At 39.7% G+C, this 19,830-nt stretch overlaps 1 protein-coding gene across 4 annotated transcripts in view; it reads left to right on the top strand.

The window, feature by feature from the left end:
* Positions 1 to 19,596, top strand: part of TPPP (tubulin polymerization promoting protein) — a 93,826-nt gene extending 74,230 nt beyond the window's left edge. For 3 of the 4 annotated variants that reach the window (XM_006113044.4, XM_006113045.4, XM_075921559.1), the window contains exon 4: positions 7,982 to 13,033. In XM_006113044.4, the coding sequence (XP_006113106.2) occupies positions 7,982 to 8,176 (195 nt within the window). In that variant the 3' untranslated portion in view covers positions 8,177 to 13,033. Of the gene's footprint in view, positions 1 to 7,981; positions 13,034 to 13,312 lie in introns of those variants that run through there. The other variant, XR_012901825.1, reaches the window with a different exon arrangement.
* The last annotated feature ends 234 nt before the right edge of the window (positions 19,597 to 19,830 follow it).

Raw genomic sequence — 19,830 nt, 5'->3', positions numbered from 1 at the left:
GTAACGTACGTCCTGTTTCTGAAAGAATCTTAAAAACATGGCTAAATTTAAATACCTGAGTACTTCCGCTGAAGTTAAGCCAATGGGACAATTCACTTGCTTTAACATTAGGCATATGTTCAGCTAGCTTACTGAATCTAAGCCTAGGTCTTTTAATTAAACCTTTAATTGTAAAGTCTTTCCAAGAAGAGGTTCTGGGACAAATGCCAGTACACAGTGGGAGTTTCTGGAGAAGAGAGACAGATACAGAGAGAGCAATCTTCATAATCCTTATGATTAGCAGGTTTTTACTGGGTCTTTGAAATCTGTAATAGTTATAATGACACAGCAGTTCTAAGGTTGGGTTTGCTTAATTAAGGGCCAAATCTTGTTTGTTTGAAACCAGTAGTAACTCTGCAATTGACTTTAATAGGATAAGTGTTTCACCTTTGATCATATTTGACGTCTGCCAAATTAAATCCAGCCTTGCTGGAGTTCTTACATTGTGAACTATATTCACTAATTCATTTCTTCATGCAGGGATTCATACTTTGATTTGTACACATTCTATAAAGCTTACTCCTCCATGCCCATTCTAATCTTTGGTGTTGTCAGTAATTGGGTACTTAAATGAGCAATGGCTAATAGTGCAAACATGCCTGCTTCCTGCATGTGTTGAGGGGCAGAGTGATTTGCAGATGTATAGTGTAGCACTATGTAAGTGCTTAGTGTTCTCAACGAGATATGCCAACGTAGCGATGGTGGTAGCAATGGTGGTATGCAGACAGAATGACTCTTCCCTTTATTGCTCCTGCGTGTATCTGCAAGCCATAGCATAGATGGTATGCAGAAGGGAATTCGGGTGAGGAGGGGTTTGGAAAGAAAATCAAACAGCGGGAAATGAGGTCCGATTTGAATTGGAAGAGGTAGACCTGAGTAGTTTTCATTCCTTGCACAGGACTTCTAAATTGATTCATTTAACAGCTATGATCTTATAATTGATGCTCGGATATGTTGTGAGGAGCTCTTCCTCATTGAGTCCACCTTCACCTAAATGAGGGGGACAGAATAAAACTGGGGTTATAGTATGTCTGTTGTTGCTGACCCTAAGGGGTTAATAGATGCAATGCAACAACCTATAATATCTTGTAAACCTTTGTGTAGTAATATTAATTAACTGCAGGTACTTTCCTCAAACATCAAGTGTCTAGAAGAAAAGCTTATTCTGAGAGCTTGTAGCCAGAATGTCATTTAATTGAGATGCAGAGTTGTTGGCAGCGGTATTAAAAAAGCCATTTGGTCCAACTGTCTTTTCATGCCAGGCTAGTTTAATTTGAAACTTATCATGGTGCAGAGAGGAGCAATACATTTTAAGATGTTAGTCAAGAGGGAGGCCAGTGAAATACTTTCCAGTGGCTATTTTTGTTTTGTTTTAGTTTTCTGATACATTTGGCTGTTCGTGTTTTAGTTGATTTTGTGTTTGCTAGCAGCACTGTGCACTCAGTTTTGCTGAAAACAGAATCAGTCTGTATTTCTTGGTATCTGTTTTTTATGGCCCTTTGGGGGCCATTTTTGGGACCCAATATTTTAGGCATATCCCACTATTTACTGGATGATGTAAATAATATGAAATGCATCTTAGCTGTTTGTAGACTTCAGGGGAAGATCAAAGGCTTTTTTATGACTTGCCTTCTTGGGTTGAGTTTTGGCTGAGGATTTTTACGGTGGGGCACATCTCTTTTAAAGGACTATCCATTCTTGCCTAGGGGAATCTCTGCTTCAGCAGTGAGATCTGCAAGTCCTATTATTGTGATTGGAGGGTGCTGGGCACTGGAACTCTTACTATAGGGGATTTGTATCTGTTTTTCTTCTGAATGTTTTTAGAATTGCAGAATTATCTGTTGTTTGATATGATTGGAAAGACAACAGTTAGGCAAACAGATACTAAAATTAGTGGAAATGTTGATCTGTAATCTGGAATGAGAGATGCTTCAGCTTTCTTGCAAAAGATTATAAAATGGTTATGCATTGCAAACAGATGTGTTGGAACATTGATTTTTGTACAGGGGGATTCCCTCATGTTGGCAGAAACACAGAAACTGAAATTGCAACTAATGGCTCAGATGTTTGAGAGAATGAAGAAAACTGAGTGGGGGGGGGGGAGAAAATTCTTGGTAGTCCGACGAATCCCTTACATTAATTCTGTTCTAATTTGGGGGATGAAAGAGGTAACAGGTATTTTGAAGAAGTGCCTGTGACAAATCAAGATGACCCAGACTTTGTCATGGGTATTTGGTGGCTCTCAGTGCTCTAGTGACTCATTCTACCAGCTCTTGATATTTCAGAAAAGGCCTTGGGCAGCTTAATTTGGTAATGCAGAATGGATCCTATCTAGAAGGATTAGGAGTTTAATTCTGTTCTGCTGGAAAATGCAGTATTCAATAACTTGATCAATTTAAAAAAAAACAGAGCTGTATTCAGCTTTGTGGCCATTCCGAGTTGGGGTAATGACCTGGGCAAATAGACATTTACCAGATATAGCCCAGATAAATAACTATGGGTGCGCACATGCTTTTTTGTGATTGAAAATGTTCATTATGGAATGGATAAAATGGGGTCTTGACAACAAACAGTCAATTGTATTGAGAATAATTTGGTTAGAGGCAATGTATACATACAATTCGGGCTGTTGGAGGGGTTGCTAAATTAAAGAGCAGAACTGTTTGCTTGCTCTTCAGCTAAAAACATCCTCTTGGAGGAGAAGATAGACAGGTGCTTGCTAAATGAGTTAAGTAGCACTGTATTTAAAGTAACCACAAAGTTAATTAAAACACAGTGCTGCTACTTGGATTTTTTAGGCACAAGCACAACTTAATATTTCTCTTCAAATGTTATAAGATGTTGTTTACATTGGAAACAAGCATTGACCCAGAGGCTCTTCAACAAGAAGTAAAACTCCTTGAACTTTAGCTAGATGAGGAGATCATTCAGGTGCTGAGGAGATCATTCAGAGGGAAATTGTGATGCTTTGGTTTAAGGGTTGGCTTCTCTTCCAAGTTCTATCACTGATATAAAGTTATTCTCAATACCTTCAGCTACAATCAGAAAAAAAGCGGGGTTTCTCTCAATACCTTCAGCTACAATTAGAGAAAGGGCCTATGGCATTATTCAGCTAAGAGTTTCGAGACCCTCTGTCAGTGTCTATGGATGCTACTTTTGTGTTCCTTACATCTACTTTTTGACTTGCCTGGCACTAGAACTGTTCTCAGTAGAGGGCTCCAGCTTTTAATGGAAATGTTCTAAGATTGTGAAATTTGAAGGGTGGCTTTGAAGCGTTATGGCCTGATTTTTCAGAGAGGATGACCAACTTCATTTTCCAGAGGTTTCACTAGCATCTTCATTGCTTGGTTACTTTTGCACTACAAATGTTTAAAATCATTAGCAAGTTGATGAGAGAGCCATTATAAAGTCCACATACCTGAATTTACTAGAAAACTAGATCATTAGAAACAAGGAAGGGTTGCTAAATTATAGGCTGATGCTGTTTTATTACATCTCCTGCTATCTAGAACACTTAAGATAGCATATTGCTTATGGCACTGAAAGTGGGTAAGTCAGCTAATCCTATATTTATTACTACTAATGATGGGGGGGGGGGAGAAGATGGGAGTTAAAGGAAGAGAAAAAGTTGGAGTATATTTTTATCCATCCAGCTCGTTGAGATGTGTCCTTGCAATGCATCAGAGCTGAATTCTGTCCTGCAGACTAATCTGCTGAGGTTTAAGCAAATTGCCTAAAATGCAGAGGGTGTCTCATAACATGAGAATGTATAACGTGGAAATCTGAATTTCAGCAAAGTTAGCAGAGCTGAAGTTGCAATGAACGCGACACAGCATGTGTTCAAAATAGGGATAGTGATCTTAAATAACTTCACACTGAAAAGATTGTCTTTTGCATGTGGATTAGTTCTCTGTTTACAAAACAAACAATCTTAATCGTTGGTAGCATCCTGTGGAGTGTGGGTAAAGAACTATTTTAGCAACATTACATAAACACATATGGGAAAAAACCTATGTTCACAAGCCTTTCTTTTTGCACATTTCCAGCCCTTGCTTCCAGTGTTGGGGGAGATTGAAGGATACTTTGGCAAGCAGCAGCTTGATTCACTTTTTTCTGCATACTTGGGGTCATTCACTCATCCCATAGACCATACAATCTGCTTTGGCTTTTTTTTTTTTTTTAATGAATGTAATGAGTCAGCACTGTCCAAATGATCAGGAGATGCTTGTAGCAGGAACCTCCTGGTTCTTTCTTAATGAGAGGGACTTAGGCACCTATAAATAAACCTAATTAGTAAATGTCCCAAATGCATTATGTCTTTCAACCTGTCATTTGCTGATATGCTGCTGCAAGGGTTGTTCTACGCTGCCAAGGCAGCGAGATGAAGGGTTCTCCCTTCCGCATCTAGCCTGTGTAACAGATGGGGACACATGCCGTTGCTCCCGGTTGCCTAATTTAGCTGTTCTTTATACAGCAATGTGTCTGTAGGCGGTGGAAGATAGAAAGGAAAGGGCCGTGTGTTTTTGCACCAAAGCCCTGACTAACCCTTTACTCACACCTGTTGAAAGCTCCATACTCTGTAATGATATTGGCATTTACAATTATTTTTTGGCAATTATCAGTAGTTTTTGGCCCTCTGAAATCTTCACAGCAAGTGACATGGGTGGTGTAGGGGAGACTTGACTGTACATAGGAGGCCTGGGTACTCTATAGTAAATTGGTCTTAAACTTGGGAGCAAGAATCTCTTTTCCAGCTGCGACTGACAGGCATACCCTGCTTGAGCATGCTGCATTTGCAGTAGGTGGAATGCATTATGTATGTGCTGAAACACATGCAAACATTCTGCACACAGTGAAAAGGTGAATATGGACACCAGCCTAAAGCTGTAGCCCACATGATCATCTTGTTCTTACAGTCCAATTTCAGAAATACCATGTGTGTTCTGCTTGGAAGAATGCAGAACGAGGTAATTTGCTCCAAAAAAATTAACAAGCTAACTCAGTGCCTGAGGTCTAGTGTCTCTCACACCAGTCAGCTGTGAATTAGGACAGCTGCAGCAGTGGACAGTTGTGCTCAGCATTACTTAATATGAGTAGCTGTAGAGTTTCTAAGCTGCCCACACTCCAGCATGTGATGGTCTATATACAGAGTACATGTCTTGTTCACTACTGCTTTGTGTACATAGTAAGAACCTTTTTGGCATTAGGCCAGGAGTCCAACTTTGTTATCCGAGCTTATTCGTTTTATTACACTTTGGTTTTGTCTAGCTGTGCAAATATGCAAGTGCTGTAGGGGGTATATTTCTAACTGTCACTATAGCTGCAGTGTCCTAGTGATCGGTGATAAATAAGGACAAACAAAATAAAGCACCTTATAAAGTACTGCCACACTAAAACAAAGCAATAAAATATACATATTTGTGAGATTGGCCAGGGGGAGGGTGCAGGAGCAGGCTGTGGGTATGGGTAGGGTTGCCAGGTGGTTTAACCAAAAATACTGAACATCTTCTCCCCCCCCCCCCCGCCTCAAAAAAACCCCAAAAACCCACCGGGGGGGAGAGGGGAGAGTGTGATGTGCCTTTAAATGGCCCCACACTTCTCACTCCCTCACCCCTGCCAGACGCAGCAGGGGAAAATTGATGTATCTGGTGTGTTTTGTTTTTTTACTGGATGGCAGACCCAAATAACAGACAGTCCGGGCGAAAACCGGACACCTGGCAACCCTAGGTGTGGGGTGTCAGTGGGGAGGGTGCATGGGGGGGGCTGAGGGTGTGGGGGGGCTGGGCATGGAGGGGCACTTATTTGCTTTCATGCCTCGTGCCAGTCCCAGGCACGGCCTCCCGCTGCTCCCATTAGCTGGATTCCAGCCAATGGGAGCAGTGGGGAAAGCCTTCTGGCAGCATGTCTGGGCGCTGGTGTCCCCCGGCCGGGGGAGGAGGGTGCAGTGATGCTTGGGGCTTTCTCCCCGCCCCTCAGTGGGAAGCCGAACCTGGCGCTTCAGCCTTGAGGCAGGGCGGCAAGATTGAAGCACCAGCACGAGCTCCCCTGCTGGAAGGAGAGGGGGGCTTAGCTCAAGCCGTGGAGCCTCCCCTCATGCTTACTTGGGGAAGCATGGGGGGGGGGGGTGCATTTGCAATATTCACACACACACCTCTGCATACAGGCCTGGGACTGAGACCTTGAACTTTATTAGAAATTCTCTGGAAGGCCAGTATAGAGGACAAGTGTGACATGCTCTCAATCATCTGAGGCTATGCACTGCAGTGTCCTGTGGTAGCTGAAGTTTTCATGCGTAAGCAAGGCCAGCTTCAAAAAGGGAATTTAGGGGCTCAAGCCCAGGGCCCCAGGCTGGGTGGGGAAGGAGGCTGCAAAAAGATCTCTGGTCTGCCTAAAGTGAAGATCTTTTTGAGGGGGCCCCCTTAGCTCAGGGCTGCAGCCACTAAAGCCCCTGAGTTACAGCCCTGCCTGGCCAGGGCAGGGGGCACAGCACTGCTGTCTCCCCCCTGCTGGGCGGAAGCTGCAAGTGTTGGGAGCTCCAGCCACGTGCTTTCCACACCTGCAGGCTTCACCCCCGTGGAGGGTGGTGCCTGCAGGCGAGGCTAGGGCAGCATGCAGAGCCTACCTGCCCCTTCTCCTCCCCAGTGCTTGTGCCACCGAAGGAGAGCTGCCTCAGGTAAGTGCCCCACAACACTTGCCCAAGCCCTGAGCCTCCTTCTGCCCTCTACTTTTTGCCCAGACCCCACACTCCAGTTTTATTCCCAGTGTTATCAACATTATTCTCAATGTTGGTATGCTAGAAACTGGGTTTAGATAAAAACCAACAACAATTTTTTTTTTTTTTTTTAAAAGTCTTTCAAAAACTGAACAGAAACAACTTTGAAATTATGGAATCTGCAAATTTTTGTTTTGTTTTTAGAATTTTTTGTTACCAACTGTTCCTAGTACAAAGGATAAATCAAGAAAGAAACATAAGACCGCAAACAACTGCATGATAGCTATTACATTTTGAAGGTGCTTTGTCTCCAAATAAAGCCCATTCTTTCCCGTAGCATGCATTGGAATGCACAAAAGTAATATTGGCACTTTAAAATATGGTATAAACAATTCCTAATACTGCAGCACTCCCAGGAGATGAACACTGGCCAAAAATAACTAGTTTATCTTAGTGTCAGGTATATCAACTGACAGCACCAAAGATGTCACCCTCTTTGTCTTCTACCATAAAGTAAAAATCACAAAGCTGTAAATTATGTGCTTATGTTTCATCTCTTGTCCTCTGCCTTAACTACAAATCTACAAAACGGTTAGCAATGAAGTTCTCATGATTGCATTTAGCTTTATGAAACATCTTTTTCTCTCAGCCATGCTATTCAGTAAAAGCCAGGCTACCCATTTCTTGCAACAGCAACAAAAAGTGATTTTGGTGGTACCTCCACCAGTTGTTAGAGCACTTATCCAGGGTGTGGAAGACTGAGGCTTTCCTAGCGAGTCTCGGGTGGTGTAGGGATGGGTCAACCATTTCTCAGGGGACCACTCTGACCATTGGATTATGAGGTGTTCTGGGGCAGGTCTCCCTACATGTGTTCTGCTGAAGGTGTTACACTTTTTATAATTATGTTTTGGGCCAGAAAGTTTGAGACACCTGATGATGAGGGGCACTTACTGGATATTCACTGTAGTAGCGATGTGACTCCAGGCATTCCACCCAAAACTTGGACCCACTTTTGAAAAATTTGGCTTTCATGCCCCAAACCATCCCAGACTCTGTTTTGTAACTAGTGAAGTCATTACATTTAGTGCCACAAAACTAAAATTTCTCATTTTCAGTCTTTTAAAAGGTATCACTACTCTACAGTTCTGATATCAACAGTAATTAACGATGTTTAATGTTACAAGTAGTTTTTAATGAAAAGTATTTTTCTTGTCTTCTTTCTCCCAATAGAAAACCATTTCATCTCCAACTGTATCACGACTTACAGACACATCAAAATTCACTGGTTCCCACAAAGAGAGGTTTGATCCAAGTGGGAAAGGAAGAGGCAAAGCAGGACGAGAAGACCTGGTTGATGCATCGGGCTATGTGCCTGGGTACAAGCACGCAGGCACATATGATCATAAAGTACAAGGAAGCAAGTAAGCCTGGGGGGGTTACAGAGAGAGAGAGAATATACCTGTAAGAATGTTGTAGATGAATCCCACATGTTTCTGTTACCATGAATGCGAAGACTATGTTGGCGAGAAGTGTTTTCAGGAACTGGAACTGATTTCAACATCTGCTGAGATATTTGCAGCACAGCAACACTTCATTACATTCCTCATGTTTCCATTGGCAAAAATATAAAATACAAAGTTGTTGCGCTTTAGACAAGAAACCAAATGCAAGGACTGTTCTACCATACTTTGTCAATACTTGTAAAAGATCTCAAACATTCCTATATGTCCAGTTCTTTCTTGGGCGTAGAAGAAAACTGGTCTCCTGGTAGTTGAAAAGAGGGTTATTGTAAAGCTTCCTGAAATAGCAGCCTTTCCGAAGAGCACCCCAATATTTATATAATTTGATTTGACTACTTATTTATTTAACGGATGTCTTAAAAAGGACCCAGCTGTACCCTCAAAGACAAACAATTCAGCATTGTACTAGTGGGCAGTAAATTGGTGTAATGTAACAGGTTGCCATCCTGAAAAGAAAAATTTCCCTACAGCATGTGTTCACAACAGAAGACTCACTCCTTGCAGAGACTAGGTTCCAGCAAAAAGACGGAAGATATTAGCAGCCCTTCTATCCCTACCTTCCAAAGCCCAGGAATTCTCAAAACCAATACCATACTGCCTGCACGTTGTCATGGATACTGGGTACCATGGTTCTAACAGAATGTAAGATGCGCTAACATACTAATGTGAAATACAAAGGAACTAGATGGTGCTAAGGAAGTATTGATGGAAATGTTAGTCTTGGTTGCAAACTGGTTTTAGGATTGCACTGCCTCACAGTGGAAGTGAAGCGGGCACTAAGATGAGGATTATACTTTTTCATCATTAAGTATGAACTAAACACCACTGATCAGAGCTAGGCACACAGTCTCATGCATATGTATACACATACACCAGCACATGCTTCTTTTAAGTTATGACTGAATTGAGGAAGGTCTGTGAAGCACTGAAATATGTAAGTTCAAGTAAGTAAAACTAAATGATCACCATGAAATAGTAATCTGTTTGTGCTTTATTTAAAATTTGGTGTATCCTACCCCTTCTAAAGGTATATTATTAAAGTTTATATGATTTAAGTGCTCTGTGTTTGAAGCTAGAGGCTCGATTCTCCTCTTATCTGGACTGTCCAATGTAAGTTAGGAGTAATTCATTGATGGCAAGGCATTTCCACTGGCTTAGAACAGCTGTAACAGGAGAATCAGGACCACAGTTCTAACAAACTGGCCACTAAGTACCATCGCTTAAATAGTCAATGTAACAAGTGACATTAATAAATAATTGAAAACTCCCACTCATCTGATGTAGCTTAAAAAGTAAGGAAAATATCCATGTAGGAAAAGTGTAGAGGCTCATTAGTTGATCTCTATATTCTACATGTGGTTACTGATACTCCACAAAGCAGAATAAGCACCATAATGTATAACAAAAAAATGAAAAAGGAGGATTTGTAGTTGGGTATTTGAAAACAGCTGTTTAAAATTCTGCTTTGCTTTCTTTAAATGGAATTCAGGCATTAACTTTAACTTTAATTTCAGATCGTAAAGGTTAATCACCTCTGGGGCCTATCATTGTCTGATTTAGGATTCTAATGTGTGCAGAATAGCTAGGTTTAGTGAGCTATTTACATACAGGATGTTGACCTGCATGTTAATGTTTACTGTATTTGGCACATGTCCAGACACTGAACACAGATCTCACTACCTTTTTTGTTTTCTGCTAGCTTTCTATAGAAGCCTTTTTTGTAACTTTGCCATCACTGACCTTTCAAACCAATACATGAACATGAAACCAAAATAACAATAATAAACAAAAGGAAGAATTTGACTTTTGGCTCTGAGGAGAGAGGGAAGTCTGCCCAACTTAGTGCATGCTTTTAAAAGGTCTTGTTTGGGCTTTGTCCTCTGGTTACCTGACACAATTTTAGAGATAGCCAGGATTGTCCATAGCTACATCTACACGACAGCTAAGATCAGTAGAATGGAGATCACTACACCAGCGGTTGATTTAGTGGGTCTAGAGAATACCCACCAAATAGACCGTAGACTACTCTACTCTGAACAAAAAGAATAAGGTAAATCAACTAGAGAGTGTCTCTACCCTGAGTGGTGTAGACACCACGACTAGTCAGTCTGAGTTACCTTGGCTCCAACTACGTTATTTATGTAGCTGGAGTTGCTCACATTGGGTTGACTTACTGTGGTAGTGTAGTTGTAGTATTAGTGTGTGTTATCCACTTTCCCAAATAACGCAGTTCCTGGAAAGGAAGAGTTAGCTTTCCATTTACATATCCTACTAGCTATCTGCCTTCTCCTTCAAGCAGAGATAACAGCACAAGTACATTTTCAGATGTGTTAGGCCAAATTACTCCCAAAAAGCCATGGAACACAGAGTAAGTGGTAAAGTGTAGAGAATACATTCCTTCCTGAACTGTCCCATAAAGCTACAATTCTGGACAGTGCTCAAGGACAGTCATTTTACTATAACAAACAGATGTATAACAAGCCTTGAACTGTATTATTTGTAAAACATCATCAAAGCTAAATATCACTAATGTTCACATGAATGTTCAGAAACTGACCTGAAGTCAAGTTCAAGTTGAAGGCCAAATACGTCAAGTTGCCGCGTCCCATCAATACCTGTTGACTTCACTGTTCATCACTAGGATGTTTCCTCAGCTAGTATGATAGGCTGTACTTACCTCCTGTAGGGTGAGGTGTAGTATTCTTTGACATGCTAGCAATCCCAGAGTGTGCCAAGTTTCGAAGAATGATGCTGTGCTCTACTGCCACACTGATGTGGCATGGCACAGCCATGACGAGATTAAAAGTTATAGCCCTGGATGTGTGAAAAGCCTTATAACAAAAGAATCTGTCTCTGTTTAGGAGTTCTATGTTTGGAGTGTGTGCAGGTCCGGACCCGAAGGCTAGTCGGTACAGGTCATAGTTACGTGCTGGCAAGGAACAGAAATATTAAAGCATAGACAAGCTTGATAGGAGCAACAGCACTAATAACAGTGTTACCAATACTACTAGTTCGCTACTAGTATTGCTGCTTCTAGCTTACAAATTGGCTTGTCAGAATTAGATTTTTTTTCTAATTTTATCAGATAATATCAATGTTTATTTTAAAACTTTTTCCCAATTTTTATTTATTTTAAATTTTCCCAGTTGTGCAAAATGCTGGGGTGGTCAAGATCATTTTTTAATGACAGTTGATGTTGCAAGTCGAAAACATTAGCTTTGTAAGTGGTAACACACAAATTGTAAACATCATATGTTATAATACACAAAGTAAATATCCTTAAATCAAACTTTAGTACGTTCTCAAATAGCACTTTTCGTATGTTGCCTATTGATAAATTTAAATTATCAATGGAAATATTTTCGTTGGTCTCGGTGTGTAAATGGACCTTTATCAACATTTACAGATAAAACTGTAATCCTTCCCAGCCTAATTATAAAGTTCCTACTAACATGCTCTAAAAGGGCGTTACCCAAAGAGCATTGAAGTCAATGGAAAGTCTCCTATTGACTTTATAACGTTCTTATGGATCAAGCCCTAAGAGAATAACACAAATGCTTCTGTCATCCTATAGTGCTATAAAATATTAAATGCATTTTTAATATTTATTTCAATTGACAACTTTTAAAAAACAAATAGCTCATGTGACTAAAAGTTGCTTTGAAATGAGGGTGAAGAGGGGAGAGGGTAGGAGAGAGAATCTTTTGTGATGAGTCTTTTCTATGCTGCTAATTGGTTGTAAGAATACAACAAAACAGTGACGCTTTGAGATTGACAACCTTTGTAAGCGACAGACAGACAGTGTGGGAAGGAGGCAAAGAGCCTGCCCTTCATGTAGCCTGCATGACATCCCCGCATAGTTGCAGTCCCTGCACTTGGAGAAGAGCAGGATGTGCAGAGGGACAGGATCACAGACGTATGTGTAGAAGGCAACAGCCTGTGCCCCCACTTAATGGTATAGAGGAAGCTATGCTGCTATTGTACACCATTACTGGATAAATAACATGGTCCCTTGTCAGGATTTGTGTACATTGCAGGGCTTGTGCTTGTGATCTTTTTCTGTGCACCTCTATCTGTTCCATCTCACTGCATTTATGTCAGTCTGATTTGAAGCACCCAATGCTTCTCAGTCACACACAAAAGTCACTGTAAAAATTGTGACATAAAAGTCACTGTAAACATCTATTTTCTTTTATAATTTGATATTGCATCCTTTGAAGCTCATGGTATTGAAACATGACAAGATACTTCAAATGTAATATGGTAGAGATCACAGCTTATGTTAATTTTAATATAAATTTCATTCATGAGTGTAGTTTGGAGGGGAATTTGGGGGAATTGCTCCCCTCATCCTGCAAGACTAGGGCAGGCATGGGTGGCCTGACTGGAGCAGCTCTCCCCAAATACGGAAATCCTAGTACGCCTATGAGTCCATTAACACTAAGGCAGGGCCAAGTCTTGCAAAGCCTCACACATGTGCTTATCTTTATGCCCTGTGTGCAGTGTTAAGCACATGCATTATTAGTCTTTGCAGGATCAGGGCCCAAGAAATTAAATGCTGATCTGGGGGGAGGTGGAGGACAAAACAGTGGACTTTTTAAAAAGAGAAGTATCACAAAATCAGATCTGATGCTTGCTTTGGGAAAGTCTGATAAATTATTCTGAGCACATGATGTGCTTTAATGTTTAGTCAGGGTAGGACTCACTCTCTCTAGGATTTTTTCCCCAGTAATTACATTAGAACCTTCAGTAATAAAAGGTTTTTTTTTCCTTTTTATTTATGGCATAGAAGCGATAACAACCTTACTACATCGCATGCATTTGAAGGGGCAATTTTACTTTAACAACTCTTCTGTATGAGCAATTACATGATGAATTGCAATCAAATATTTTTACAAGTCCAGAATAAGTAAATATTTTACGCAGAGTAGACTGGTCAGAATAAAGTCACCAGATTTAATATTTGCAGTTCTCCAATGTTTCCTAGTAACTGCAGCTTCAGTAAGAGTTTTATTGTTGGTTTTCTGTTTGGTATCTGCAGATTCAAAGCCTCTTCAAAGTTCATAGTTTTCAGCAGGTTAGGGATTCCCAACCGAAGATATTTTTGGCTAGAGCATGGCACCAGTGCATTTTATTGACTTGACATGGACAAGAAAAACTGCTGGGGTTATTAAAAGCTTCAACCCTGAATAAACACTTTGAACAATGCTTGGGTTTTTTTTTCCTGCAGTAGCTCTATTTTTTTTTAATTTACAGCATTGGACATTTTAATTTCATGTTTCAGATCAAGAAGTAATTTCTACTGAGTTTTCAGCGCTAGGTGTACCTCATATTTAATTCTAAAGACATATTATCTTTCCCAAAACATCTTAAAACTATAACTTGAACATTTTTTATTTTTAGGCTATTAACTGTTACAAAATAAAGTTTGATATTTTGTGTGCAATGCCATATTGCTTGTGGTTTAAACCATAACTCTGCCTTACAGTGATGCATGCATTTTTTTGTACATCTATCTGTGTCCTTTTTGTAATAAGTGTTCTGTATCCCTACATTGGCCAAGAAACAAACCATTTTGACCTCATAATAAGTAGAAAATGTAATGTGTTGCATGATTTAGCATCTGCCCTCCAAACTATTAGCCTTGAATGTGTGCCAAAGTAACTACACCTTTTTGTACATTGTTTGTCATGCAAATGATAAGTACCTTGTTTACCATGTCATTTACTGTGGAGTAACATAATATATAAGAATTGTATATGTTTGTAAGTGGGCATGTATGTGTATGTATGCACACTTTAGATATAACCAGTATTTGTGCTATATGAGAGGTGATCCAAAACTTAAAGCTATCAGGCCAAATTCTGGCCCTCCCACAAAGCCAGACCAAAGACCTATAGCTTGGTCTGGTTCTGATGCTATAAAGCCCTCTCCATCTAATGGAGGACAAATCCCTCTCAGGGCAGCTCTACAGCACTTACAGAGATGTTTAACCTGTTCCTAGTTCTAGAGGGCTATCTAGAGTGTTCACAACTCTGTCTCTCATGGCAATACAATGTAGGCCAGCTGGAGAGCAAACAGGGTCATATCACAGGAGTACTTCCTCATTGATGTTCCAGTAGGAAAGGAAACAGCTATCAGTCAGGGTGAGGACAGTAAGCCAACTGACTGGATGCCCACACATGCCCCCTCTCCTTACCCCCTCAGCAGTACTTTCAGTTATCTGTGGCAGGGAGCCCCAATTCATTCTCTGAGCTATTTGGCCTCACATACATTTGTATCTCTTTGTTAAGCATGTATGAAGTTACTGTATAGAACACTACACCAGGCCAGCCTGCCTCAGCAACAACCTGGTCAGTGCAGAGCCCATGTATTCTGGGGAAAAAAGGGCTAATTATGTACCCTTTTAGTCCTATGAAACTGGACCAAGGGCGTTGGCCCATAATTATTACACAAAGCCCAAAAGTCAAAATATGAAGCATAAAGGCAGCAAAATCAAATTTGCAGTCATATCCTAATTAGTGCTACAACCCACATTTTCAAAATGGGTGCCTTAATTGGGAAACCTAACAATCTCACATTTAGGCTTGGCACCTATATTGGCAGTTGGTACCTACATGTACATTGGAGCACCTAAATATCTGAAAATAGGGCTTATGTTTTCATTCTTTTAATCCATAAAGAAGCAAGAGATACTCACCTACCATCACAATCACTTGCTAGATCCCCAAAGCAATGGCAATATACGAAGGAAGCTTGAAACTTTAACGTTTCAAACTAGTGATGGATCAGCCTTTGAAGTTTCAGATACGTGGCATTGCCCAAAAACTAATCATATTAGGTGTGATAAGAATACTGAAAGAACCACAATTTTTCACAGTTTTCAGTATTTCCTCATCTATATTGCTCCAAAGCCAGAGAGATGATATAAGGTAAAAAAATAAGTCTAATTTAATTTTTTTGTTAACCTTGTAAAAAGATTTGAATAAGTTTGAGTTTTGGATTAGCTCTTGTTTCATTCAATTTACCTTCCCCCTTTCCTGCTTATGTAGGATAAGACACAAATCACTTGGATTAAAAATGAGGCAAATAGACATGAGTGCATTTGCTGGATATTGACACATTCATGGTATTACTGAAGTGTTCTGAAATGGCTATTGTACTGTACCATCTTTTTTTATGGATACAGATCTTTTTGAGGCAAGTGTGAACAGTATATGAACAAATGCCAAGATTATCCAGTTGGTGTCTAAAGTTAAGCTCCTCAATTCCTATTTAAGTATCCAAATAACTAGTCTGATTTTGAAAAATGCTGATCATCCAGCTTTGTACACAAGTCAGTCACTCATCAGGTGATTAATTTTTAAATATATATGTAAGCATGAATTATTGAAAAATACATGGCACTTGAAGAAAGTTTTCATTAATTTTTTTCTGAATATGTTTTAAAGAAACTCCTCACTTAGTGGTTATTTCTGCCAGTGTTCTTAATAATGTATGCGCAAGATTCAGTTACTCTTGATTTTCAATACCACATGTAAAGTTATATTCAAGTTAAATTAAAAAGCCTTAAAATATATTCACATGCCTCACATAACTCTCCATTATAATTAGGACTTAGTCTCTGGATGTCTTAAAAAATGAAAAGATGGAAAGGTGATCTACTCCCAGATGATGGTGCATTATTTTAGGTTCCAGTTTTCAGTAGAAAAGTTTGTGTTGGTACCTTCCCAAGTGCCATTTTAAACAAAAATATTTTTAAAATATGAAATAGCTCAGCCTGGGCTTTGTTAGAGACCATTAGTGATAATGGAGCCATAAACTACAACATTTTATTTTTCTGTAGTAAATTATTCTTGCTAACAACATACACATCTTTTATAAAAGCCTTGTGTGAAAGCCTGGCCACACACAGAAGACCCTAAAGCTGTTGATAAAGTGCATGGACTAAGCAATAAATAACATGAAGTCACAAAGTCAAAAGACAACACCACGTAGTGTGTAGAATGAGTGTGTATTTTTCTCATTGCTAATTTCAGAATACATTAGCCTCAGCAGACACCACTGCTGCAAGGTTTTCCCCCATAATGCCAACAGCATAAAGTGCTTTGTTTGTCTCTAAATAATATTTAAAGAAATGGGTGATGGGTAATATTGGTTAAGGTTTATTCTTACCAAGATTTAATCACTTCAGAAATTTAAACATATTAAAAATAAATATTTATACAGAAGAATATATTTTGAATTCAGTTTCTGGGTGTATTTTTAAATTCATTTTCATCCATGACCATTTATTTTATATTGTCTTTGGCTTTTTAATTATAACTTTTATTCTTTTCTTCCTGTTCCAATATACACGTCTGATTTGGCTTATAGTACCTCAGATCTTACATACATCTGGATCTGCTGTCCATTGGAGTAGAAAGAGAATTGCTTTGGCTTCGATTACCTAGAGCAGTAGCTGCAATCTGTATCAGATAGTTCAGGGTTTCCCAACCTATGGGTTGGGACCCAAATATGGGTTGCCATTACATTTCAAAAGGGTCGCCACGTGTCTTCCCAGGCGGCACTGCCCTCTCTCCTGCCCCTGTTTTTGAATCGTCTTGGGTCACCAGTTCTTCCTGAATTGTCAAAATGGGTCCCCATCTGGAAAAGGTTGGGAACCGCTGAGATAGTTGAGACATGGAGATGAGTCTTATTCTCGTCTCTTTTTGGAGTCCTGTACAGCCTGATAAATAGCTAAAGCTAATCTGATCATTTCTGTTTTGTTTTGCCTTTCATCTTGGCCCAGAAAACCAGGAAGCTGCTGTGTGCTTGTGATTACCTTATACTCAGTGTTTAATATTGCAAACATTTAACATTCATCTGTACTAGCATATTGTGTCTACTGTGAAATCTTCAACATTGTAAAACCCTAAGATCATTTAACCTTACAAGTTTATTTTTTTCTAACCAATTTGTCACTGATTTTTTACTATTGCAAATGAACAGTATGAGTGTCACATCTCTTAATTTTTATTGTAGAGGTTAATAGTGAAGTATTTAACCTCTTAATGAAGGGAGCCAGGAATTTTTCATTGCAGAACACACAGGGTGGAATGCTGGCACCAACTGAAGTCAATGGACCATTGACTTCTGCACATCAGTGATTCTCTGTTCCCATATCTTAGTTTCATTTAAACTATTATTTGATCTAACAAAACAAAAAAAAGAAAGAAAAAAACTTGAAAGGGAATCGTATACTACTAGTTTTTACTAGGGTGTTTTTTTCAGGAATAAGGAATCAAATATATATATATGCAATATATTTTTACACTGTTTAATAATGCTAGAAAGTATTAAATATATCACTATCGGTGTGAATGTTAAAGTAATGACAATGTTATGGATGTTTAAACCTTCTAAAGTGGTCTTGCTAACATCTAAAACCACATTAACCATGGACAAGTTAAAGTAAACATTATTCCTGATGTTTAGGGAAAAAGTTCAAGTATGGCAGTAGTCTGCTTAGCACTGTAAAGCTTGGCTTGAAAATTTTTAGTAAAATTTATATTGTATATGCCATTGTTTCTTAGAAATATAGCTTCTCATAATGTATATTGCTGAAGATTTGTATAAAATTGTATCTTAAGTCAGTAAAGTGATGAATAAAGATCTTAATACATGTTAGTGTCTTGCTTTAATAAAGTAAATAGTTAAATTGTCACAAATCATTTTGTAATTTAGCTGTAAAGGTTGCTGGTAATTACTGCATAATCTGCTGTTAACATTTAACTGATTGATACCTCCCTCACTAGCTTTGAGACCCAGACTTTTCAGTTGAGCCTTATTTACCCCATTTGTCAAATTATTCTTATCTATTTATCTTACTCGGGGTGATGGGAGGACTAGTTGATGATTGCCAAGTGCTGTGAAGATGAAAACCGATGCTTAGTGTAAGAGCTAAGCAGTATTATGACACTAGAACTGTGTAACAAGCATTCTAGTACACTGAAAATATAAAGATGAATACAACTTCATTGTGAATAAAAGTTTGGATATTCACAGTACTTAAAGTGGTCTCTGACCTCAAGCTCCTAGGCCGTTACTCTGCCATTTACAGAAAGTGTGACAATAAATGCTTTATTCCCAGGAAAGAACAGTCAATACTGTAATCCCTTCTCAAAAAGCAAACATTATTTTCTTGGTAGAGCAAATAGACTTCGGTGAGAATCACTACCTTGCCTGTTTGGATGAATAAGGCATTTGTTTGCCCTCAATGACTTTTTAATGCTGCAACACAATATTGTTATTTTAAACAAAGAAAGTGACTCCGCACAACAAGGCTTAACTTAATCACAGGCACTTCATCCATAAAGATCAATATTCCTCAGCTCGCAGTTGTATGATAAAATAATAGAATGAAGTTTATTTTATCTGGGCTTCCACTAGAATAATACTATCATATATAATAATAATAATACTATCATAACATTGCTGTGTTGTTTAAGAGTTGTAGACGTACTATGTTTGAAGCTGTACATGGTACTTATCACAATATGGGTTGAACCTCTAAAATCTAGGACTCTCTGGTCCCGCAACATCCATTGTTGGACCAGAGCCCCCTGGTTGGCCAGGTTCAGAAGCACAGCCTGGGCTGGGCTGGCAGTGGGAAACCCAGGGCCAGCAAGGTGGAGAGCATGCCCCTGGCCAGGACCAGGATCGCAGCCTCAGCTGGGTCTGGTGCAGTGCAGCAGCACACTCCCAGCCAGGCTGGTGCAGTGAGGGAATGCAGGTCTAGCCAGGTCTGGCAAATTGAAGGGTTCAAGGAGGCAGCAGGGAAAGCAGTCCCACCTAGGAGCAGAGCCTATAGCAAGATAGGGAGCCTTGACCTGCCCTTATCCAGCAAACTCCACTTTTTGGGACCACTCAGGTCCCAAGGGTGCCAGACAGGGGAGGTCCAACCTATGCTAATATCAAACTCTGAACATGCATAACATACCATTGAATTGTTCCATATGTACCCCTGGAATTAATGTTATTTTTACAATCACCTACCTGATAAACACCCTATGGAAATGTCTTTGGCTAAAATCTGACAAGTAGAATTGAAAGCCTCAGGTGACCTTCATATCTCCATAGAAGCCTCACACTGTACCCAACATAACTGTCATGTTTGAAGTTATGGTCCCTAAGCATGCATGGGCAATCACCCAAACAGCAGAAATCAAATAAAACATCTTTTAGAGCGTTCTTTGCTGTGAAGGTCAGTTTAACTAAAAAACTCTAAAGAAAAGATAGACTCAATGGCTACACTGATATAGGTGAGAGGATTATTCTAGGAGGAGTGGGTGAGATTCTGTGGTCTGCACTGTGCAGGGGGTCAGACTAGATGATCATAATGGTCCCTTCTGACCTTAAAGTCTATGGCTACGTCTACACTGGCCCCTTCTCCGGAAGAGGCATGCTAATTTCGAACTTTGGAATAGTGAGATCCACGGGGGATTTAAATATTGAAAGGAATAAGAGATCCTCTGGAAAAGGGCTTTATTCCGAAGGATCGCGCCAGTCTAGACGCTC

The sequence above is a fragment of the Pelodiscus sinensis genome, chromosome 2 (genome assembly GCF_049634645.1).
Source record: "Pelodiscus sinensis isolate JC-2024 chromosome 2, ASM4963464v1, whole genome shotgun sequence".
In the NCBI taxonomy this organism is placed as follows: domain Eukaryota; kingdom Metazoa; phylum Chordata; order Testudines; family Trionychidae; genus Pelodiscus; species Pelodiscus sinensis.
This window is presented reverse-complemented; position numbering and strand designations above follow the sequence as displayed.